The sequence below is a fragment of the Talpa occidentalis genome, unplaced genomic scaffold (assembly GCF_014898055.3).
Source record: "Talpa occidentalis isolate TD23 unplaced genomic scaffold, MPIMG_talOcc4v2.1 talOcc4.7, whole genome shotgun sequence".
In the NCBI taxonomy this organism is placed as follows: domain Eukaryota; kingdom Metazoa; phylum Chordata; class Mammalia; order Eulipotyphla; family Talpidae; genus Talpa; species Talpa occidentalis.
Window position 1 is genome coordinate 73361973 of NW_023605083.1, and position 25668 is coordinate 73387640.

General features: G+C 43.8%; 1 protein-coding gene across 4 annotated transcripts in view; it reads left to right on the forward strand.

Moving 5' to 3' along the window:
- The window catches only part of DAPK1 (death associated protein kinase 1), a 219982-nt gene that overhangs the window by 190095 nt on the left and 4219 nt on the right, over positions 1–25668 (forward strand). For 3 of the 4 annotated variants that reach the window (XM_054688880.1, XM_054688879.1, XM_037491437.2), the window contains 6 exons: positions 4382–4604; positions 9671–9859; positions 15381–15578; positions 16605–16743; positions 17948–18068; positions 24695–24883. In XM_054688880.1, the coding sequence (XP_054544855.1) occupies positions 4382–4604; positions 9671–9859; positions 15381–15578; positions 16605–16743; positions 17948–18068; positions 24695–24883 (1059 nt within the window). The remainder of the gene's footprint in view (positions 1–4381; positions 4605–9670; positions 9860–15380; positions 15579–16604; positions 16744–17947; positions 18069–24694; positions 24884–25668) is intronic. The other variant, XM_054688881.1, reaches the window with a different exon arrangement.

Below are 25668 nucleotides of genomic sequence, written 5' to 3' on the forward strand. Positions count from 1 at the left end.
TCTTTGGTTAATTGTCTGTGCAAATCTGCACATTAATGATTGGGTTGTTTGTTTTACTGTTAAATAAGTATATAAATACATAGATGGATAGATATAAATACAGATACAGATATATCCTAGATATTAACCCTGTATCAGTTGCATAATATGTGAATAATCGCTCCCATTTAGTGGGATGTCTTTTTTAATCTACATGTATTTTCTTTCATTTTTGTGTAAATAAAAGCTTTTTAGTTTGAGGTAATCCCACTTGTTCATTTTTGGCTCTTATTTTCCTTGCTAAAGGAGCTGATTTTCAAAAAATACCTTTATCATTGATGATATGGCGCATGTCATCTAAGTATTTTATTGTTGCATATCTTACATCTAAATTGTTTATCCATTTGATTCATCATTGTGGGTTAGCGAGTGATCCAGCTTCATTCTTTTCAAGCAAATTTTATCAGGCATTTATAGAACTTAAACCCATCTTTCTCAAATTATATCTAAAAATCCAAGAAGAGGGAATGTGCCCTATCACATTTTATGATGCCAGCATTACCCTAAGACGAAAACCAAAGACAGCACAAGAAAACTACACACCAATATCCTTGTAAAATAATGATGTGGAAATCCTCAGCAAAATAGGAGCAAATTGAATTGAACAATACATTGGAAGGATTATGCATCAGGATCAAGTGGGATTTACCCCAAAGACACCAGGGTTGGTTAATACGCACAAATCAACCACTATAATATATTTCATCAACAAATGGAACAATTTAAAAAAAAAAGGAACAATTGAAATTACATGATAGTAGCAATAGTTGTAGAGAAAACATTTGACAAGATTCAGCACCCATTTATGGTAAGAACTTTTTTTTTAAGATTTATTTATGCATACAAGAACTAGGGTGTAAGACAGAGGTGCAGGGGGTGGGGAGGTGGGGTTAGAGAATTCACCAGAGAGAGTGGGGAGCAGAACAGGCAGATCTACTGAAACACACTACTGAGGGGAGCAGCAGGCAAGACAGGAGAGGTCTGCTGTGCCATTTAGGTCAGCTCCCTGGCCAGGGATCAAACTCAGGCTGTAATGGTTGGCAATAGCTTGATAGCGCTGTTTTTAACCCCTGCGCCACCAGGAAGGCATGATAAGAACTGGGAATAGAAGAAAACATACCTCAGTGTGATAAAGGTCATATGTTATAAACCTGTTGCCAAAATATAATGCTAATGGTGAAAAAGTAAAAGCTTTCCTTTTAAGATCAGGAACAAAACAAGGGTGCTCACTGTCATCACTCCTATTTAATTTAATATTAGATGTATTAGCTGGAGTAGTCAGACAACAATGAAAATAAAAGGAATATGTATTGGATAAGAAGTGAAATTAGGGCTTCCCTGGTGGCGCAAGGGATTAAAGACACAGCACTATCAAGCTATTGCCAGCCACTACAACATGAGTCCGATCCCTGGCCAAAGAGATAACCCACATGGCCTAGCAGACCTCTCCTGTCTCAACCACTGCTCCCCTCAGCAGTGTATTTCAGTAGATTCCCCCTGTTCTGCTCCCCACTCTGTCTCTGGTCAGTTCTCTCACTCTGCCCCCCCCTCCCCCACCTCTGGCTTACACCACAGTTCTTGTATACATAAATAAATCTTTTTAAAAAAACAAGCGACGGCCTCCCTGGTGGCACAAAGGGTTGGGATGCAACATATGAAGCTGTCTGCAGCACAAGTTCAATACCTGGCTGGCCAGGGAGCTACCCACATGGCACAGCAGACCTCTCCTGACTCACCTACTGCTCCCCTCAGCAGTGTATTTCAGTCAGTCTGCCTGGTTATGTTCCCCATTCTGTCTCTGGTGAATCCTCTCACCCCCAATGCCTCTGGCCTGTATCCCAGTTCTTGTATGCATAAATAAATCTTTAAAAAATAAAAAATAAAAAACAAGTGAAATATTGTTATTTGCAGGCAATTTGATGCTATAAATAGATAGACAACACCAGAAAGCCATAGAAATAATAAATGAATACAACAAAGTGACAGTTACAAAAATCAACATATAAAAATCATTCAAGAACAAACATTAATTGAGTGTACAAGAAGAAAATAATTCCATTCATAATCAAAAAGAGTGAAACAGCCAGGAATTAACCTAACTGAGGAGGTTTATTATTTACATAATAAAAGCTACAAGATGATATTATAGGATTTAGAGCATGACATAAGGAAATGGAAAGACATCACATGCTCATGGATGGGAACAATCAATATAATCAATATGACTTCTACCAAAAGCCATATATTGATTTAATGTAATCCCTATTAAAATACCAATGATATTATTCAAAGAGATGCAACAAAAAATATTAAAATTTATATGAAACCAGTAAAGGTCTCAAATAGCTAACACGAATCCTGAGTAAAAAAGGAAAGAAACAGAGGTATCATGTTACCTGACTTTTAAACCATATAGCAGGGCCTCCCCGGTGGTGCAGCGGTTGAGCGCTGGGTTGCGAAGCTGCCAGCGACCTCTGCGGCGCCGGTTCGATCCCCGGCTGCTCCCCGGTCACCGGAGGAGGGTCCCACATGGCGCGCAGACCTCACCTGCCGCCCGCTGCTCCCCTCAGCAGTGTACTTTGGTCCTTCTGCCTGCTCTGCTCCCCACTCTGGCTTTGGTGAATTCTCTCACCCTCCCGCGCTTCTGACTGTACCCAGTGCATGTATAAACGAAACGAACAAACAAACAAACAAAATAAATAAATAAAAACATGCCTCTATTAAAAAAAAAATAAAAATAAACCATATAGCATAAAGCAAGAGAGTAATAAACAATAGTATTGGAGAAAAAGAGACACAAGGATCAGTGGAACAGAACAAACTCCAAAAGCCCAGAGATAAATCTAAGCATCTGTCAATATTTACTCTATTGTAGAAGAGCCATAACCATACATGGGAGAAAGGAGAGCCTCTTCAACACATGATGCTGGGAAAATTGGATGGCTACTGGTGAAAGAGTAAAGATGGGTCACTCAAACTCCATGCACAAAAACAAATTCTAAATAGATTAAAGACTTAGATATAGGACCTGCAACAATAAAATACATGGAAGAAAACATTGGCCATACATTTCATGACATCCATAATAAAGATATCTTTAGAGTGTCAATCCCTATGGAAAGATAATAAACCACTGTTTCACTTTTAAATTGATCTCTCTCTTTTTTTTTTTTAAGATTTATTTGTTAATTTGTACAAGCACTGGGTACAGTCAGAAGTGTGGGAGGGTGAGAGAATTCACCAGAGCCAGAATTCACCAGTTCACAGAACAGGCAGATCGATGAAATACACTGCTGAGGGGAGCAGTGGGCGAGCCAGGCGAGGTCTGTTGTGCCATGTGGGAACCTCGCTGGCGGCCAGGGATCAAACCGGTACTGCAGAGGCTGTGGGCAGCTTTGCAGCCCAGCGCTCAACCACTGCGCCACCAGGGGAGGCCCTTAAATTGATCTCTTCATAGGAATCATTCCACCTGATTCATTATGCATTGAAATGCAGTGGAAATCAGCAAGACATGGAAACAGAACAGATTGGGGACTGAGCAGAGAGGAAAGCAGGAAGTGACGCTAATGGGTGTGGTGTTTCCTTTTGGGGTGATAAGCATGCCTGTGATGGTGGGCCAACATTGTAAATGTCGTAAACTCTCTGAATGACACACTGTAGAATGGTTAAAATGGTGAACTGTATTTTATGTGCAACTTACATAAATTTACTTTAAGGGCAGTAGGGACAGAACAAGATGCATCAGCAACATGTGTAAGCATTGAGTACCAGACTCCTGTTACAACATTAAATGTATAGGGATACAGTGTATAGTATGGTGACTATAGTTAGTAATATTGTATTGCATATTTGAAAATTGCTTAGAGAAAAACATTCTTGTCACAAGAAAAAAATGTTATCACAGTGATGTGTGGAGCATATTGTATTGTACACAGTCATTTCACTGTGTACAATATGGAATCATTATGTTGTGTACCTGAAACTGATATATCAATTATATCTCAGTTTTTTTTAAAGATTTATTTATTTATGCATACAAGAACTGGAGTACAGGCCAGAGGTGTAGGGGGTGAAAGGAGTCACCAGAGTGGGGAACAGAAGAGGTCTGCTGCGCCATGTGGGCCCCTCCCTGGCCGGGGTTTGAACTTGTGCTGCAGTGACTGCGGGTAGCTTCATAGGTTGCATCTTAACCCCTTGCCCACCAGGGAGGCCCTACCTCAGTTGTTTTTTAAGAATAAAAGGAAAAACTTGCAGACTGGAAGGAAGTAGCCCAGAGCCTCAGAACCTTGTGAATGAGCTTCTCTATCCTGTGACTAACAGACCCTCTGTTATCTGTGTGCAGGATACACACCGAGGTCTCTTTATCCAGCAACTGCGACCCACGCAGAACCTCCAGCCGAGAATCAAACTAAAGCTGTTTGGCCACTCAGGGTCTGGGAAGACCACACTGGTAGAGTCTCTGAAGTGTGGGCTGCTAAGGAGCTTCTTCAGAAGACGCCGGCCCAGACTCTCTTCCACCAACTCCACCAGATTCCCACCTTCACCCCTGGTTTCCAAGCCAGCAGGTAGACCCTTCCACACAGGCCCCTGTCTCTCTAGTAGGTGGTTGCTTTTCTATTCTCTCAAATCAGGTCTAACCCTGCTGTGGGTCTTGTGTCCACCTGAGTATTACAGACTGTCCGATGATAGCAAGGAAAGGGCCTCACTGAAACCACAGAATCACAGAGGCCCTCCACGGCAACTGCAAAGAGCAGAATTGTTGTGTTCTTCTTGGGAACTCTGCCTTTAAAGTCACAGAGACCTGGGACTAACACAGGTTCCAGATAAACAGATTGAATATTGGCCCCCAGGATGGGTCATCACCCCTTATACTTTCTTCCTTCCATGCTGCAGACCCAGTCTGTAAGGTGAGAACATAGAACAGTAAAATGAATTCAGGCGGATGCACCACGTCTGCACGTCTTGAAGTTGTTTGGTGGTTCCATGAGGCTCATTAATGGCTTGCATGGTTGTTCCTTCTGCTCAGACAGGGCCCTCCTTGAGAAGTAGCCTTCCCCATCTTCCTCAGATGCAGTCCTGAGTGCATTCACACCAGGACCACAGCAGCTCTGCTCCTCCTTCTCCAGGGAGGAACACCGGCTGTAAGCAAGAGGAAGTCACACAGCCAGGGCTGTTAAGTCTCTTGAACTCCCGTCCAGCATGAGGGAATTGACTTTGCAAAGTTAAGAATAAAAACCTTCAAAGAGTTTCCTAAATATTGTCAGAGACAGAAACAGAGAAGGATTTAGAATATTTTTAAGTCCTCTTGGGTATGAATATTATGCCCCAGGAACTCAAGAGATAGGCTGACTAGTGACATCAGGTGACAAATGGATCCTAAGGGAGGCAGGGATTTTATCTGGTGCTCACCCTTCAGGCTTCAGAAGTAGCATTTCCATTCATCTTCCTTCTGGTCAATTTTCTACATCTGAAAGAATTTGCAAGAATCTTGATAAAATGAGGCTCAGGCTGGCATCGTATGCATGTCTCTCCGAGTGTAACACCGTTCCTCAGCCGGTGCTTGGAGAGACTTAGATCATGGGACTCAGTGACAGAAGATTCTCTCGAGGGTGCTGCATGCTAATTCCCAGTTGCAGTCAGCATAGAAGCCACAGGTTTTTGGGGAGGCAGCTTCTTTTGTTCTCTTAGCCACTCTCAGTTCAGAGCTGCCTTCCTCAATTGGACCCTTAAATTTCTATGTAAAAGTCACTGGTTAGCAGGGGCCAAGCATTTCTGAAAGGACTGTTAGGAGATAAAGACTGCTCTTCCTTATATCCCATCCAACCTCAATTTCTTCTTGAGCCCATTGCCTCAGAGGATGCTGGCTTTACTACTAGAAGCAGATGAGAATCTAATCTCATTATTCTCAGTTCTGCTGTCTTAGGTTATTTTCCTAGAAGAAAGACCACATGGGGGGTGTGAAAACTGAAGAAAGTAATAAAGGCTGGTAGACATGGGAAAAAACATGGGGACCCAGTGGTCCGGTTGCTGCTCCCTGGGATAGAAAACTAACATTCACATGGTTGGGAAGTGTGAAGGCATGTTGTGAACCTGTCTCAGAGAGAAGTAACACCAAATTCAGAAACACAGGTGTCTGCCAAAGGCAGAGAGTGTCACCCTGGCAAGCGACCATGTTTACTGGAGTGTGGGGGAAGAGAAGGAAAAAAATTAAAGATAGCTGCCAATATGTAAAAAGCAGAGATTTTTACCTAAAAAGTTGGGGTTTTGGTTTCTTTTGAAAACTTGGAGGTTCTGTCCATACTGGGTTTGTACATCTCCCTGGTGCTGATTGGGGGGAGAAGGTGACTGCCTCATAGTGAGGATCTACATTTTACCCCATCTCAACTCTATCCCCAACTCAAATCAGATAAAACAGAGATTGAGCTAGAATCTCTCATACCAACATGTGAAGGTTTCCTTTGTATTGTATTAGGTTGTGTGACCCCTGGGCTAAGGTCACTTGTCTTCAGTGACCACCACCAGAGGAAGCATGTCTGGTTAAAACCAGACAGCCTCAGTGACTAGGCAAGGTTGGAAGAGATGTGGGACCCCAGGGGTGCCCATGTTGCTTAGTTGCCAGTGGCACATTGCTCTAAGGGGTAGTGGATAAATAGTTCCTGAAAGAGAAAAGTGCAGTAAAATGTGCACCTGTGTGAGGTCCAAAGAGCTAGGAACTGTGCCTGCAGGCTCTGTAGCAGGCCCTCCTCATGCACAAGCAGAGTCAGTGCTCCCTGTGCCCAGGAGTTGCCAGTAGGAGGCAGCATCAGGCAACGTGGTCCTGGCCGTCCCTGACCTGCCATCTCACCAGTTACTTCCTGACCCTCAAAAAACTGTCAAGGATTTCCTCGGAAAAGCAGAGCATCACACAAATGTGTGGTGCCATGAGGACCAGCTGAGGGAGACAAGGTAGGGGACAGGGACGTACTGCAGAGAACACAGGGGCCGCAGAAGAGTAGACAGCAACATTTCTTTGTTAAACACTCTAGGAAAAGCACCCTGAAGCATGACCTACACAGGGCAGATCTGTTTCCAGAAACATTATCATTGTCACTCTATAGGGGCACTGCCATGCTTCTGGGGTCACGCTTTGCTGTGTCCCGGGCCAGTGTTCTGGACACCCACGAACTCTGTTGAAGGGCCAGGACTTTTTTTTTGCCACGAGAGAGGACCACTGGAAGTATTTATATGTCTGCTAGCAGGAAGGTGGTTTTCCTTCAGAATCCTGGTCCTTTGCGCTGCCACCCCGTGAAATGCTGGGAGACTCCAGACTGAACAAGCAGCCGGAAGCAGACCTGGTAGCGAGGGTGGATCGTGGTCACCGTTACCTGTAGCTGCTGAGTGCTGATCAACCCCTCACTGCCTGTCTGGCTGCCACACACCTGCACACTCTGTTGTAGTGTTGAATTGTATTTCTGTAGCAGGAAGGAAATGCCTGGTGCCAGTCAGGGGGTGGGTGTCCAGGAGGAGCTGAGGTGGCTGTGGGCTACTCTCACTTGAGAGGGCCAGAGGGAAGGAGGACTGACCAGGGTGCAAAAAGTGCCTTCTTCCTCAGGCTCTACCACTCTTCACCACCAGAGGGCAGTAGTTAGCAAATGCTTTTCCTTCTATGGTTGCAATTGTGTTTCCTATGAAGTTACTGTCTTACTAACACTATATACAAACCCTGTCCAGCCCCGTTATTCTCCAACTAAAACTGTTATTGAAGTTATTGAAGGATAGGAAGACCTATCCTTTATCAACTGAATCTAGTCCCTTGGCAAGCAGGTGTCCACTGAGCCCTAAGGCAGGTTTTATTCCTGAAGATGTTTGTCATGGATTCAGGTTTTACCGCACAGGGAAATGGATAAACCTATTTTGGGGAAACCCATAACTTTAGTCAGACTCAGGCTAACAATCTGCAAAGAAATAAACTGAAATGTCAGTCAGATTGGCTGCCTACCCTGCCCTAAGACTTCAGGTGAACAAGTCTGGGGAGTGCCAAGGTGATGCTTCTACTTCTGGTCTGGAGTTGAGTCATTTTGTTTTCTTTAAATTTGTGTTTGCCAAGTTTTCTACATTTATAATCAGGGGAAAATATGCTTTTAAAAATAACTCTTCCCACTTTTCTCCTCCTCATTCCCCTCACTTGTCAATGGGGGAGGGACAGTAGGAATGGTGGTGTTCAGTCTGATATCTTTGTCTTTACACAAAGGTTTATCTTTATATTTGGATCAACAATTTTAATGTCAGGTGACCCAGGCAAAATGTTCATTTCTTTGCTACCTCACAGTGTCTATCACTATTAACTGTGAGCCTCGAGGGTATGGTTCAGCTCACGAGTCCCTCCCCTAATGCACTTCTGAAGTTCCCATTTAGGGCTGCCCAAAGCCCTATCCCCAAGCAGACAGACTCACCCTGCCTTCATCCTTCACAGCCCTTGTGGGGAGACGGCCAAGCCAATGGCAATGTGATAGTAACCTCAGCATTGCTTCCTGGGCTCTGTGGCCAGAAACAGGGGGTACAAAATGTGTGATTCAGCTGTGGACAGCTTCACAGCGCTGTGCTCAACCTGCTGCGCCACCAGGGAGGCCCTATTTATGTCATTTTTTAAACTAATACCTTTTTAAAGTTTACTAGCATTCATTGATTTGAAAATGAAATGGTTCACATTCTTAACTGTGAATGGAAAACCTATAGTGGGATCATCATGCAAATGAATGCAATGAGTAGCCAACAGTATGCCTGCAAACTAGATATATAGCGTTGCCCACTCCCTCTTTATTAAAATGGAGACTGTGTAAGGATTGGAGAGATGCTAAAGATAATGCCATAAATTGAAATTTGCCAAGAGAAATTGAAAGATCTTCAAGGAAATTTGTAAAAGGAATAAAATTCTCACTGTATGATTCAGCATTATTTAGCCATGACTGCTACTAAAATCATTTTGCATTCAACTTACAGCAACATATAATCTTGTGTACCAAAATGGTATTCATCTCATCTGAATCAGCCAGGGTCCTGGTGGGGACTTGAATGAAAGTTCAGTCATGGGTAGTATTCAAAGGAACATACAGGAAAGGGAGAAACAGCTGGAGTCTAAGAATAGAAGGGAACCATTTCCTTCCCTGGTGCTGAAACAGCAGAGGAAGACAGCCTGTTCCTGGGAAAGCTGGAGCTCAGGCGAATCTGGTGGGGGTGAGAGGCCTAGAGTCAGCTAGTGTCAGAGAAACAAGAGGAAGAAAAGAGGACAGAAATGCCTGGGCCTTTCTCTCCTAACCTCTCCAGAGCCTCCCATTGACTGACCCTAACTAGAGGAAAATGGGAAGCCAGCCTGGGAGATGCAGTACATGGGGTGACCACTCGGCACCCCCAGCACAGAGCAGAGCAGGAAAGGGTTATGGGAGGTGGAAGGAATAGGACGTGTCAGCACAGATCCCTGGGAAACACTGCTGCACATGACATGCAGGGAACACACAGGTAGACCTGGTGCAGGATGGATGGATGGGGCAGGGATGGAGAATACAGGAGGAAACAATGATGAGCCAAGTGTAGGAGAGAGAGCAAGTGCATGCTGCCCTATGCAAGATCTGACCACTTCCTCTCTGGTCTGCAGTCTCTGTGAGCATCAACAACCTGTATCCCGGCTGCGAGAACGTGAGTGTGAGGAGCCGCAGCATGATGTTCGAGCCTGGCCTCACCAAAGGGATGCTGGAGGTGTTCGTGGCCCCACCCCACCACCAACACTGCACCGCTGATGACCAGTCCACTAAGGCCATTGACATCCAGAACGCCTATTTGAATGGTATAGTTCACCCACCCCAAAAGGGAAGGACATGCATTTCCCTTTGACAGGGCCATGGTCATGCCACTAAGGCAGTCCCAGTGGCAGAAGAGCCAGTAGTGTAAAGTGATCTAGGGAGCCACCCAGGGATGAAGTATGGTGGGTTCATACCCCTAAAAATAAACTGAATACCCTGGTGTCTCTGGAAACTCACAGTGCACTGTGAGTTAGTATTAAGTAGGTACTTAATACTAATGACTGCTGGATAAATCAATACATATTTAAAGTAGAGCTAAGCATCCACTTGAATGGGAGAGCTCATAAAATATATTCCATTGTGAGTTTGATTTATCTAGGTATAAGAATTATTATTTTTTATTGAGGTAATGTTGGTTTTCATCACTGTTTGTGTCTTAGAGGTTTAGGATCTCCCTCTTCAGGAGTTGTTACTACACCACACCCACCAGGAGCTTTCCTGGTCATCCCATAGTCCATTGTGTTCCCTTCCTACATAGTTCTCCCCTCCCCTTCACCCCTTCCTCTGGTGGCCTCAGTTCTATGGTCAGATTTTGGGGCTTCTTGTTAGTTTGACTGTATCCTAACCTTTGTTTGATTTTATATTCCACCATCTGGTAGCACCATCCAGTATTTCTCTTTCTTCTTGTGACTTTTTTACTTAGCATAATCCCCTCCAGTTCCATACTTTTTTGTTGCAAATGGCAAGAGTTTGTCTTTTTGATCACTGAATAGTATTCCATTGTATATATACCACACCTGCCTAACCCACTCATTTGTATTTGGGCACTTAGGTTGTTTCCATAGCTTGACTGTAAATACTGCTGCAATGAACTTCAGAAGGCATATGTTGGGGTTCAAATGATTGGGTTTGTTGCATGGGGTTCTAGGGTTCATGGAGAACCCTAGAAAAAAGAATTCAGCAAATGTTCCTGTTAATCAGTTCACAGGAAATTTATTAAAGAAAAGAGAAAAAAGAGAGACGCCTTCACAGACATGGGTGGGCAGCTGCAGGTGTTCTTTCATAGTGCTTTTGGATAAAATTATTGTGGAAATTATCACTTTTGGGTCAAATTGGGTTGATCTTCTGTGATTGATAATACTCTTTGCCCCCACCTCTCTGATAATATTTTCTGATCCCAACTTAGATTCCTGGAAATTCCCGAAGCCTGTTCAGTTAAGATTTGCTAATCCCTACCCCTACCCCCTGATGCTTGTCATTGTTAGACTTTCCATCCTATATTCTTCTACTCTAAGCTTCCAAAACATAGATCCATTCAAATTAGTGTCGTGATAGTCTTTGGGTAGATACCTAAGAGTGGAATTGCTGGGTCATATGGTAGATCCATTTTTAATATTCTGAGAAACTTCCATACTGTTTTCCATAGAGACTGCACTGTTTTCCGTAGAGACTACATCCCCACCAACAATGAAAGAGGGTACCTTTTTCTGCTCATCCTCATCTCCACTTGTTTTTTCTGGTCTACTTTTTTTTTTTAAATATTTATTTATGAAGGGCACAGCGGTTAAGCACTGGGCTGCAAAGCTGCCTGCAGTCTCTGCAGTGCCGGTTCGGTCCCCGGCCGCCAGCGAGGGTCCCACATGGCGCAACAGACCTCTCCTGCCATGCCCGCTGGCTCCCCTCAGCAGTGTATTTCGTCAGTCTGCCTGTTCTGTTCCCCACTCTGGCTCTGGTGAATTCTCCCACCCTCCTGCACTTCTGACTGTACCCAGTGCTTATATAAATAAATAATCTTTAAAAAAAATAAATATTTATTTATGCATACAAGAACTGGGGTACAGGCCAGAGGGGTGTGGGGGGTGAGAGGATTCACCAGAAACAGAGTGTGGAATAGAACAGGCAGAGTGACTGAAATAGACTGCTGAGGGGAGCAGCAGGTGAGACAAGAGGGGTCTGCTGCACCATGAGGGTAGCTCTTTAGCCAGGGATTGAACTCGTGCTGCAGTGGCTGCGGATATCTTCATAGGTTGCATCTTAACCCCTTGCGCCACTAGGGAGGCCCTATTTCTGGTCTTTTTGGTATGAGCCATCCTCACGGGTCTGAGGTGGTATCTCATTGTGGTTTTGATTTGCGTTTGCCTGATTATTAGTAATGATGAGCATTTTTTCATGTGCCCTTGGCCATCTTTACATCTTCTTTGGAAAGGTGCCTATTTAACTCTAATACCCAGTTTTTATTGACTTACTTGTTTTCTTTTTGCTGAATTATATGAGTTCTTTGTAGATACAAGATCAGCCCCTTCTTGGATGTATGCTGTGCAAATATTTTCTCCCATTTAATAGGGTGTCTCTGTTTTAGTTATGGTCTCTTCCCTTTATAGGTTATCTGCTTTTTCCCCTACCCAGACTTCAATATTCCTTCTCTGTCTTCAATTCTTGGAAGTTTCAGTACTGTGGCTTGGTGTATGTCTCATTCTGTTTGTGTAACCTTGTGGTATATTTCATTCCTTTTCCAGGTTTGGGAAGTTTTCCTCCGTTATTTCTTTACATAAGTTCTCTGTGTTCTTTTCTCTCTCTTCCATTTCTGGTATACTCATTATTATATTGCCTGTCCTCATAAAAGGGGATAATTCTTCATTTTTTTCCTTCATATCTCTCTTTCTTCTTCTACCTGAACCTTTGTGCAGTATCATCTTCAAGGTCACTGATTAATCTTCCATTTGTTCCATTCTGCTTCCATAATTTTCACCAAAATTTTTTGTCTCCAATATTGATCATTCTACATCCTTCATCTCCATTATTTTCTCACATGAAATTTCAATTGTGATCCATTAATTTTGTTAATTTTATTTCTCAGAACATTCATTTTTATGGATCTTCTTATATATCTTTGATCAGCTTTTCTGTGTTTTCTACCATTTATTTGAACTTCTTTGTCATTGTTATTTTGAACTTACATGTCTTCGGAGATTTGTTCTCTCCCTTTGTTATAGTATTCCCCTGAGGACATTTGTCTTATTTAATCTCCTCTGCACAAAGCAGGGAACTTCCTCTTAAACCATCTTTCTGGCAAGACTCCTTATTTAAGAAGAATTACTTTAAAATACACCTCTCCTCATGGATCATGAATAATGGATAATGGACATAGACAATTTGTTTTCTGTCGGCAAACAGCAAGTCCTTTGCTATCAAACATTTCCAAGGGAGTAAATGTCTTCAGTGTCACCGGGGATGCAACTACTATATCCTCTGTCCTGTACTCCTGAACTCCCAGACCCTTAGGTGGGCCCATCACTTGATGCCAGCTCCCCGCCTTGTTGAGACACAATGCAGAGCATGGATGAAGCATTTCCTCTGAGACTCACTACCCCATCTGTGAGGATTTCGTGAGCATCTTGGTTTTTATTAAAAGACCTGACATGTGATCTTGCACTGGGGACACACTCAAAAACTGGCAATTGGGAACATCTTCATGAAGGCCCTTTTGTTATCCTAAATTCCCTGAAAGATGATGCAGTAATTCTTAGTCTCCAGGAGCACTCAAATCCCCCGAAGGTCTTGTGAAAAAACAAACTGCAATGCTGCCCCAGGCTTCTGATCAGCAGTTCTGGGGAGTTCCCAGGTGATTCTGCTGATACTGGGGGCCCCACTTTGAAAACCACTGACTCCAATGAAATAAAGTTCAAGTACATTTTGACCTCTTAAATTTATTGACTGAGCTCCAGGAACAAAACTGAACCTTCAGCAAGAGAGGGGCAACATCTCAATTACCACCATCCCTGCCCTCACCCTTGTTCCTCCTCAGCCTTCCTCCCTGCTCCAGGTTTGGCTTGCAGTGTTCTCAAAGCTCTAAGGACCTATTTCTGTGTTCTAGAAGTTCTCACACTAACACCTGCATTCCACACTTAGAAGGGCATGCCCCTAGGATGCTGAAACCCAGGAGGAGGCTCCTGAAGATCTGTGGATCTTCCAAACTGAATTCTTGTTAGTGGGCAGAATGAAGGGTACCCTGGGATCCCCAAGCCTGCAAGCTCTAAATGGGTTCCGCCATTCACATACTATCTGTGTGTAAGACCTACAACAGAAAAGAACTTTAATAGAATTAATGTGTAAGAGAATACAAAAGAAAGAATATAGTTTCCCAATGAAAACACCCGAAGTTACCCATCCCCTTGTAGGTAAATGCTCAGCCAAACAGGGTTGCTGCAAAGCAGGGCCACTAGGCCCAAAATCTTGCTGCAGTCTAAGGCATCTTCTGGGAAAGCATAGGAAAGGGACAGAAGAGGCCAGGCAGGTCTGGAAGAAAAAGAGCAAAATCAAAATAACAAGTCAAGATAAAGGCCACCATTGTCAGCTTCCCTATGGGTCTGTCATCCATGTCTCTTTCAAGTGTCTAATTCCATGTCCCCCAAGTCCCTGGTGCAAGTCCAAGGCCAAAAAGCAGGTGGGGCTTCTTCTTCACCTGTCTGTCTGCTCCACATGGCCTCCACCAAGCCTTCTTTTCAGTCTCCTCTTCCAAGTCCTTCTTCAGCTTCTCCCTCTATGCTCAGCAGCACCATCCAATAGATGGGGCAAGGGAACATAGATCCTCCCCTTTTCAGATTATGCTGTTACCTCCTGACTACAAAATTTCTGTTCAGAAATAAGCAGTGAGAGAAAAAAAATAGAGAAAGGGAGTCTGAAATCCTGTAGTGAAAGAGGCCCTGCCAGATCACTGAGAGACCAGTGAGCAGGTGGGTCATCATCCTGGTAGAGGATATGTCTGTGTCAAGGTGGGGGTGTTTGGAGGGTCACCTGGGAGGTTCTTGGTGCCTTAGAAACTCCAGCTCCAAATTTTACCCACAGATACCTCCAGGAAACCAGCCAAACCCACAACTCACAACTCTGGTTTAGGTTTAGGAAACTGCCTACCCCATCCCCTCCTCACCATGGAACTTGCTTGACTCTTCTAGTGCCCATCCTCCATGGGTGACCTGATGCATCGACCCCTGCATATCTTTTATGTGCAACACTGCTATTCAGCTATCACACACCAGTGCTGTGACCGCCTGACTAGGTCTCCCACTCACCTGTAGAAGGTGACTTTAGTCACTGTTTAAACAAAATTGAGCTTATGTTTCATAGCGAATATACCAGCATTTGGGCGGGGAGAATCTTAACACCTATGTATACACACACATTTTCATGTGTGCTTCTAGACCTGTTCACATGGGTGCACATGAGTTGCACGTTTATGCCATTCCAGGGTCTTTTAAGCAGATACAGAGATATAATACAGACATAATAATGATGGTGTTCAAGAAAATGAGTAAACAGATACAGATACAAACAGATTTATAGATATCTACATATCTAGATAAATGGCATGGATGTAGAAACAGACATAGGGATACATAATGGGGATATGTAAGTTTTATGTAAATAGGTCTTTACTTGAATAGATGCACAGATAGATGAATGCTATGGATGTCACTCTCTCTACTAGTAATTCCTTAAAGTGCTAGAAAAATTGTGATTAAAATTGTGGTAGTGTTTTGTAATAGAAATTTTAATTTTTCTTTGTAGGAATTGGTGATTTCAGTGTGTGGGAGTTCTCTGGAAATCCTGTTTACTTCTGCTGTTATGATTATTTTGCTGCAAATGATCCCACATCGATCCATGTTATTGTCTTTAGTCTTGAGGAGCCCTATGAGATTCAGCTGAATCAAGTAATTTTCTGGCTCAGTTTCCTGAAGTCACTTGTGCCCATAGAAGAGCCGATAGGTAAGCTAAGAGGCTCCTGGGTGTGTGAATTCCCTTCCTGCTGTTTTACAGCCCAGACCTTGCTTAGAGCCTACGACTTTTGGCTAACTATTGTGCTTACCTTCCTTCTTCCTTCCTACTAGAAGACTTCTACTCTGAAATTTCCTGAAGCTCAGCCGTTGGTTTTGTTCTGCAAAAGTTGCTTAGTGATTGCATGTACCTGCCGGAAGGACCCAATTCTGAGAAATTCCTTGAGAGCCATGTCTCACTTACTTTCTACACTTTAGAGCATGATCAGTTATGTTGGAGGCAGAGTAAACTATTTGTTTTGATAGCTACTGAACTTTTACTAATGGGAACATAATGAATTAGCAGGATGAGTTCTCCTTCCTTCCGTAGTCTATCAAGAATGGAAAAGGGACCATATTGACTGAATGTGTGATAACATTTTCCCTAAGAAAAAGACAGCTTAGATAAAACTTCTTTCTATAGAAAAATTCAACAGTCTTCCCTGGTAAAATATAAAACTCAGCAGTGTTTTCCTTGAAAATCACGCAATAATAAAATAATTTGAACTTAACCCCCTCAGGGTACAGGCAAAAGAATAATTTTGTGTCTTATTCTTTTTCATGGTCTGATTTTCAGCATTTGTATAAGAAAGGGAGAGGTTCTATGTGTGAATTACAGTTTCTTTTCTGAGCCATTTCTTTGGTGTTTCTGCCTTCAGAAGTTTGCTTTGGTCTTCTAAAAGGTGTTCCTCAGACCAGACCTTAGATGTCTCCTCACTGTATAAGCAGGGCCATATGGAAGGAAGATCGGAGAAGTAGCCTTGTGCTCTGTGGTTGATTCTGGTTCATTTTGAGCAAGCTTCCTTGAGCCCCAGTCTTTGGCCAGGCCTGAGTCTTCCAGTGATCAGTATGCCCAGGAACCCATCCAGGCCAGTTGCACTTGCACCTGGAAAGACAGCGAGTATACTCCTCTCACCTGGGTTGGAGAGGTGACCAGGAAGAAGGACCTACCCCAAAATGGTTCCCTCTCTGCCCACAGCCTTTGGCGGCAAGCTGAAGAACCCACTCCGAGTTGTCCTCGTGGCTACCCACGCTGACATCATGAATGTCCCTCGTCCAGCTGGAGGCGAGTTTGGATATGACAAAGACACGTCCTTGTTGAAGGAAATCAGAAACAGGTAAGGGCAATCACTGGGTCTTCAGGGCTAAATACAACCAACCAAAGTCATGGGAACCCGAGAAAGGAAATAAAGAAATTAGAGGCCTCTTATGCTCACGTGTCTTTTTTTGTATTTATCATTCTTATATCAAAGTGATGAATGCACATAGTTATCAAAGAAGGAAGGAGCATAGGGTAGAAAGCAACAGTCTTTACTTCTCACTTCCCAGTTCCACTGCACAGTTAACTTCTTTCATTTGCTTCATCTAATTTCTCAGCTTTATTGGGGTATAATTAACAAATAAAATAGTAAGATATTTAAAGTGTACATTGTGGTGATTTGAGATATGTTTACATTTGAAAGGATTTCTACCATCTCATTAATTAACATTCATCACCTCACACACTTCACTTCTACTCTTAGCAAATTTCAATTATGAAATACAGTGTCATCAACTACTGTCACCATGTTATGCATTATCCTCAGTACTTTAGTTGTTTTAGATTTTAGTCCGTTTGATGTTATCATCATACATGTTACTCAAAATGTAGATTGCAACCCACTAATGGGTAATGAAGTTCATTCAGGAGTACTGACCAACTCATTAGTGTGGGGTTGACTGGAGTGGAAAATAACAGAATATATTTTATATCAGTTAATTTTGTAAAAAATTATTTCACTTATAAATATGGAACACAGGCTCACAATATAAAAAATATACATGTTTATATTGTAAAGTGTAAAAAAATGTTCAAAAATCGCAGGTTCAAACTTCCTACAATTTTATGTAATATGCTAATGACTTGAATTGTTGGTTATTATCAACTGAAGACACTTGCTGTTGTCTTCCTGATGTGAAAAATAGGGCTTCTGCTAATATTGTTAGATCTGTGTATAACTGTCATCTCCATCCCTCTATTTACTTTATCAACTTACAACAATATCTCTGTGCCTAACTGGTCAGAGGAGCTCATTAAGCCTCACATTCCTGAATCAGGGGAAGATTAAGTCTTTCCATGCCAAAGCACCTCTGCATGACTTGGGCCAGTGGTGTATGCAGGCCTCCACAGCTGTGTAATGCTAAGGAGTCCATCGTGCGGGGAGGAGGGCTCTACAATCACCAGAACTTCCTGTCCTTCCACCAGCTTTTGTGTCAGTGGAAGTTGTGGAAACATTTGGTGAGATTAATTCACTCTAATAAGGCTGCTGTTTTTTCCCTTAGGTTTGGGAATGATCTTCACATCTCAGATAAGCTGTTTGTTCTGGATGCTGGGGCTTCTGGGTCTAAGGACATGAAGGTACTTCGAAATCACCTGCAAGAAATACGGAGCCAGATTGTTTCAGTGAGTGTCCTGGGGAGAATGGGAATCTAACCTTTGCCCAGACCATCCAGTGACACTGGGAGCTGGGTCTCTTAGTACTACCATGTTGGTTTGGTTTGCTTGAAAGAAACACAGTACCAGGTGGCTGCATGGACATGTTTTTATCCAGTACCCTAGGATTAGGAAAGAAGAGTAGAGCAATAAGGAGATACCCAGGAGATAAACGAGTTGTTATGGGCAAGATGACCATATAGAGCGTATGAAATTCTGACAGCTATAGTGGTTTGTTTAAAAGTAAAATTGCTTTTTACTAATTACAAAAGCAATTTAGAAGTGATTTATTGTAAAAATTTAGAAAATGGGGAAATGTAGAAAAATCATCACCAGCAAAATTTATGAAGGGCATAAAATAATAGATATCAAATGGAATGAAACTGTGTTCTTGGATGACAAGATCTTTGAAATGTTTCATATTTCTACATAACTTTAAGACAATGCCAGTTAGCATTCAAACAGAATTGAGATTTTCTGTATTTAAAATTCCAATGGGGGCGTCCCTGGTGGCGCAGCGGTTGAGCGGTGGGTTGCGAAGCTGCCTGCAGCCTCCGCAGCGCCAATTCAACCCCCGGCCACTGGGCAAGGGTCCCGCATGGCGCACTGACCTCTCCTGCCGCCCGCTGCTCCCCTCAACAGTGTACTTTGTCAGTCTGCCAGCTCTTCTCTCCGCTCTGGCTCTGGTGAGTTCTCTCACCCTCCCATGCTTCTGACTATACCCAGTGCTTATATAAATAAATAAATAAATAAATCTTTTTAAAATAAATAAATAAAATTTCAGTGGAAGAGTAAATAAACATTATGGTTTTTGTGATCAGGAAATCAGTAGGTAAATGGAAGATTAATGAGGAAAAGGTTGGTGAGTATACAAGTAAATTGCAACATCTATAGGATTTAATAGAAAGTAAAGACATTATTTCAATTTAATGGGGAAAATGTTTATGTTAAATGATCTAGCACAACTAGTTATTTGCCTGGAAGAAAACAGGTTGAGCTCCTACTCACTACATTATCCCAAAATAAATTCTAGGCAGATTTAAATTTGTAAATGTAACTAAGTATATAATATATTGACTGGAAATTCAGGAGAATGTATTATTAAAATAACTTGGGGTCACTAATCATTTTTCTCCCAAGGCAGCAGCTCCTCCAGGTAGTACCCCAGAGTTGGGACGTGTCTGGAGCAGTGGCTGCAGAGCAAGCTAGTAGCCTTTCCAAAATACTGGCTTTAGGGCCTCCCTGGTGGCACAGGGGCTAAGTCTCAGCACTATCATGCTATCACCCATGACTGTGGTCTGAGTTCAATCCCTGGTCAGGAAGCTACCCACATGGCACAGCAGACCTCTCCTAACTCTCCTGCTGCTCCCCTCAGCAGTGTATTTCAGTCAGTCCACTTGTTCTCCTCTGTCCTAATGAATCCTCTCACCACCCCCACCTCTGACCTACACCCTAGTTGTTATATGTATAAAATAAATAAAAATAAATCTTATTAAAAAAATGCTGGCTTTAAAAATATCCCTTTTCCAGGGCCTCCCCTGGTGGCGCAGGCGGTTAAGCGCCACGCTGTGAAGCTGTCCGCAGCCTCTGTAGCGCCAGTTTGATCCCGGCCGGAGAGGGTTCCACATGGTGCAGCAAACCTCTCCTGTCTCACCCACTGCTCCCCTCAGCAGTGTATTTCGTCAGTCTGCCTGTTCTGTTCCCCGCTCTGTCTCTGGTGAATCCACTCACCCTCCCGTGCATCTGTGCATCTGGACTATACCCGGTTCTTGTATAAATAAATAAATAAATCTTTTTAAAAAAAGTCCCTCTTCCAATGAAAAGCCCAGCCATGTAGACATCTTGCTCATAAACTGATAGTATGTTTCCAAGGTGGAAATTCATGATGACTAGACAGTACCCCTCCTCCACTCTCCTCACTCCCACTCAGTTATTGAGCTTGCCACCAGTGCATGAACAGAGAAAGAGCAGCTTAGCATGCCTACGTAATCAGCCCTTGGGGGCCAGCAGCTCTTCCAGACCATTTACAAGGACTTTAAAGACAAACAGCAAGGAAAAAGAAATGTATTCATGGAAGAACTTGTTACCACTCCCTATCCCTTTCCTGTACAACAAGTAGAAAACTGTAAAGACAAGGAGATAGTGCACTGGGCCATGTATGCAAGCTAGTTGAAAAATATTTTAGATATGCAAAGAGCTAAAAAAAAAATTATTGCAGCTTTCTCAAGCCCAGTAACCACAGAAGGAGGCTGCACTGTCATCACAATTGTCATACATGGACGATTCTTCCAGCATCCAGATGATGGCTTCAGTGAAGGCAGGCCTGTGGAGGGAAGGGATCTTATATTTTCTGTTGACTCATTTAACAAAGGGTCAGCATTTCCATACCTTAGACTTGAACAAACAGAACACTCAACAAAAAAGAACAAGAGAATAATTTAAAAAATAAGAAAATAAACTTGGGCCTTCCTGGTGGTACAAGGGATTAAGACGCAACCTATGAAGCTATCTACAGCCACTGCAGCACGAGTTCCATCCCCAGCTGGCCAGCAGCATACTTCAGTCAAGCCGCCTTTTTTTTTTTTTAAGATTTATTTATTTATGCATACAAGAAATGGGGTACAGGCCAGAGGTGTGGGGGGTGAGAGGATTCACCAGAGACAGAGTGGGGAATAGAACAGGCAGATTGACTGAAATACACTGCTCAGGGGAGCAGTGGGCGAGTCAGGAGAGGTCTGCTGCGCCATGTGGGTAACTCCCTGGCCAGGGATCGAACTCGTGCCGCAGTAGCTGTGGCTAGCTTCATAGGTTACATCTTAACCCCTTGTGCTACCAGGGATGCCCAATCTGCCTTTCTGTTACCCACACTTTCTCTGGTGAATCCTCTCACCTCCCCACACCTCTGGCCTGTACCCCAGTTCTTAAATGCATAAATAAATAAATCTTTGGCAAAATTGCTTTGGCAAACCAGATAGAAAATCCCAGGAGTTTTCAAAGAAAATACACTTACTTGACAATATCAAAGTTAAAAATATTTTTCCTGGAAAATAAATCCCATAAACAAAGTTAAGGGCTAGCCACTACCAATTTCCACCTGTGCTGCGAGGAGATACAGCCATGGGTGAGACGCCAGTGGTGTGGAGCCACGTAGGTGTGTCTGGGACCCCAAAGCCCTAGTTGGCGCCTACATAGGGCATTGAGTTGGACAGCCCCCTGATGTATCTGCAACCAGGCCTTGAGGTAAGCTGCAGCTTTTGGGCATTGCGGGCCAGAAATGCTTTAGATGCATCACCACGTCATTTTACCAGAGCATGGTGGCATCCTGCTGAGTTAGGTGACCTTCCTGCTGGTTGTCCATAGAGTGACCTGTAGGGCACCTGTGTGTCTCAACCCAAGAGGTGGAGGAGTTGGCTTCCTCCCTGTACATGACCTTGTGGAGACCGCAGCCAAAAATATCTGCGATGTGGACCTGGGCTTTGACACAGAGCAGGTTTTCTATGATTGGAGCAGATAGGGTAAAGGAGAGTCCTGGAGCCCTCAGTGGCTTTCTCAGGCTTTCATTGAGCTTTTACATTTAGTACAGCAACAAGGTACACTGTAGGCAGGGGGCCAGGGGGCCAGGAAGCTGGCAGACTTCCAAGCCCCCAGCAAGTCTTCACTCTGGGCTCTCTGGCGTTCTTACTCCTTTGCTCTTCTGTTCTCTCCCGCCTCTGCTTTTCTTCGTGAATACATCAATACTGCAGCCATGTCCACAGAAGCAAACAATACAACTGAAAATAACATGTAACAAAATGCAGGTGCCCACATCAGGCATGCAATCCTAATGGCAGAAGGCAGAAAAGCCTGAAAATAATTTACCCTCCACACGACCTAAGATGCCATCCTGGAGTAGGACTGGGGACATCAATTTGGAGTAGGCCTGGGAGTGTCCAGCTCATCCAAACCTCCTTCTTCATCTCCCCACATGAAGGAACAACCTGGCCCAGGTTGGTGTTGACTCTGGAAAGGAAAGAGTAAAATAGTGGTGACCTCAGAAGAGCTGGAGGGATGGAGAGTTAATCTCTCTCTCTCTCTCTCTCTCTCTCTCTCTCTCTCTCTCTCTCTCTCTGTGGCAAATGGCAGAATGCATCCAAAGAGTTAATATAAGCACTATCCTGACCCAGGCAAATCTCTGGATTTTGGAGTCTCAGAGCTCAGCCCCTTTCCATCACAAAGACATCTTAGAGGTCAGTTGTGCAGCTTCATGGCCTTGACCCTCATTCTTTGGTTGTCAGTGGCACTCATAAAACACTCCACCTCTCAGGAAGCTTATGGGCATAAACAAGAAAATGGATGGGATATGCTTAGCCAGAGTCTGCCACCTGACAAGACAAGAATTGGCATCACCGCCCTTTCCTCTCTTGACTGGAATGTGGCCATTTCCAGCAGTATCCCTGCTTTCAGATACGCAGCACTCAGCATCTAGATGCCTTAGCAAAGACAAGGACCAGTGCAAGGAATTCTAGGGACCGCCCTAGGTCCTTACGCTTGGATGAGTCTGAGCATGGGTTAAAATGTGAGCTCATACCCAGGGTTGCTGCCCAATACCCCACCCTCACCCCCAAAGCAGGTGTTGAATCTGGACCTGGAAAGCAGAGATGAACCTGAATGAGCAGATCCTATGTTGGACGCACAGTCGACACTGTGATTAGCCACCAAGATACTCCTTCAGGGCTGAGGAGCCTCTGTACACCACCTGTAACTCCCAACCCTGGCGGCTAGAAATGCTGCCAGATGAGGGACACAGTTGGTAGCAACCCCTGGGAACTGCGCAAGGCCCTTCAAGGGCAGCCCACATCCATTGTCGGCTCATTGGGAGGAGGGTGTCCAGAGACCCAGGTCCTCTTATCTCAACCCTGGACAACTCTGAAGGTCAAATCCAGCTTTAGCATTCTCTGTGGAGTCTATTGAGGATTTGCTCTAACAGTTGCACTCTAACTAGTACAAGTAAAGTCTCTGTTCAATCCTGTTTGCTTCCCTTCCTTCTCAAGTAGGTATTGATGTCAAGAATCCCCTAACAAAGTTCTTCATACTAAAAAACAAAAAGAAATAAAAAATTTTGAATGTGAGATAGGCTGATAAAAATTTTCTCAATGGTTCTGACACATAAAATGTCACCATCTGTAAGATATCCAAAAGCCTCTGTGTGCTTGGTATGAAAAGGGCAAACATCTACTGGCAAAATGCTAAAATGCTCCAGGAATGTTCCTGCTGCCAAGTTAACTATAAAGGTGGTAGGTATGCCTCCCACCCCTCACCCCCTAGCCCCTGCCTGGTGATGCCCCCGCAGTGAGCACTTACTGCTTGCCTAGGGAAAATCTCTGCTTTCAATACCAGGCTTTACTTCCAGATGTGCTTTCAGAATTTTCAGGAACCCTCACCAGTGTCACTAACCAGGCCCTCACTCTCTGATGGGGACCCCAGGGAGGAACTTGGTCATAAAACCAGTGGGCAGTGACTGGAGCAGTGGCCAGTGCTCCCTGTGTAGCAGCTGTTCCTGAAGAGCCATGGGCTGGGTGTGGCACGATGTCTGCATGACCCCTCCCCACCCCCCAATATCTGAGATCAGCAGGTGTGACCCACCACATGAACTGTCTTCATCTCTGGTATTTGTTTTTTCAATAGAGAGAAGAATTAGCTGACATAAGAGAAGGGACAATCCAATTAATGATTTGAGAAGGGACTGTCCAATTAATGATGCATAGAGTTTTTATGGCTGGTGTGGCTTTTAATTAGCAGGGTGTGTATATTATGAGTTTGTTATATACACTGATATATGTAATCAGATTTCAAGCAATTAATAAGAATTAGTCAAATTGGAAATATGATTACTATTGCAACAAAAATCCCATGGGGCCTCCCTGGTGGCGCAAGGGGTTATGATGCAACCTATGAAGCTGTCCGCAGCCATTGCAGCACAAATTCGATCCCCTGCGAGGGAGCTACCCATATGGCACAGCAGACCTTTCCTGACTCTTCCACTGCCCCCCTCAGCAGTGTATTTCAGTCAATCTGCTTATTCTGTTCCCCACTCTGTCTCTGGTGAATCCTCTCACCCTCCACACCTCTAGCCTGTGTCCCAGCTCTTGTATGCATAAATAAATAACTCTTTTTAAAAAACCCATGAATACCGATCATTACTGACATAGATAACTTACTCTCTTTCCCTCACTATTTATATATAACGTGATCATCACCTGACTGGAAGAGTCAACCCAAGTGAGGGAGAGATGGAGGGAGGAGGAGGAGAGAACAAAATACTTTGAATTGGTGAACATTTGTTGATTGAGCCCAAATTAAAAAAAAAAAAAATTAAATGTGATTGTGACACCTCTTCATGTATTTAACAGGAGCAACAGAAATGAAAGTGTCCACAAAATTTTCTATTTGCTAAATAGATCCTGTTTCAAGTCAATACTGAAAAAGAAGTGCCTCAGTAATTAGCCAAAAAAGCACTAACTCTTGCAGCACTGTTAATATGAGTGGTGTCCTCTCTAGCCAAGCTCATCCTGAGCCCCCACAGCCGCAGGCTCATCTGTCCCATCCTCATCTTCTAGGTCTGTCCTCTTATGACTCACCTGTGCGAGAAAATCATCTCCACTCTGCCTTCCTGGAGGAAGCTCAATGGGCCCAACCAGCTGATGTCATTGCAGCAGTTCATGTATGACGTGCAGGACCAGCTGAACCCCCTGGCCAGCGAGGAGGACCTCAGGCGCATAGCCCATCAGCTGCACAGTGCAGGCGAGGTAAGGTCTCCACCCAGTAGGGGGTCAGGGAGTAACCACAGGATACCCTTTTCCCCCCAAATTCCTGAATCTTGAAGGTGGTATGAGCCTGGGAGGCAGAGTAGAAACTACCCAGCTGCCCATATTTCCAGACTATGTGAGAGGGGTGACCATCACAGAGGCTCATCTGAAATGCAATTCTCTGCTTCCCTATTCTCTTAAGAGCTGTTGGTTTTTACTTTTGCTTTGGTTTATTTGCTTTCCAGCTTCTGTTAGTTGGGGAGTACAGAGGGCCCCCCAGCCCCCGCAATGAATGACTGGCCTCTCTTTTCTCCCCTTGGTCACCCAGTACTGAGCTGTGATTTCTGCAGCCTTCAGGATGGCCATTCTCCATGTGGAGTTGCCAGATCCAAACAGACCCTTTGTTCACAGACGGTTAAAAGGGGGAATGACATGATATTGTCTGTAGATACTAAAACACAGCAAGTAATGAACCTTAGAAGTTACCAAGAAATGGGAATCTTTGCTCCTGGTTGTTACATTCAGCACTGGGGTGGGATTTGGTACCCTGTTGTAATTGCATCCTATGCCGATGCCTGTCCCAGGGAAGGACCTTTGCAGGCCTCCATCATGTGACATCAGAATATAGCCTAGTCTAATCTGGGTTAAGAATAGCAGTTCTGCATGTTCAAAAGCGAAAAATTCTGAGAATTTTAAAATCTAGAAGCTTATTTCTTCAATATCAGGGTGCCACATCTAACCCTGTGGTCAATTTGTGAGGATAAGATAGGCTTCATATAAAATTG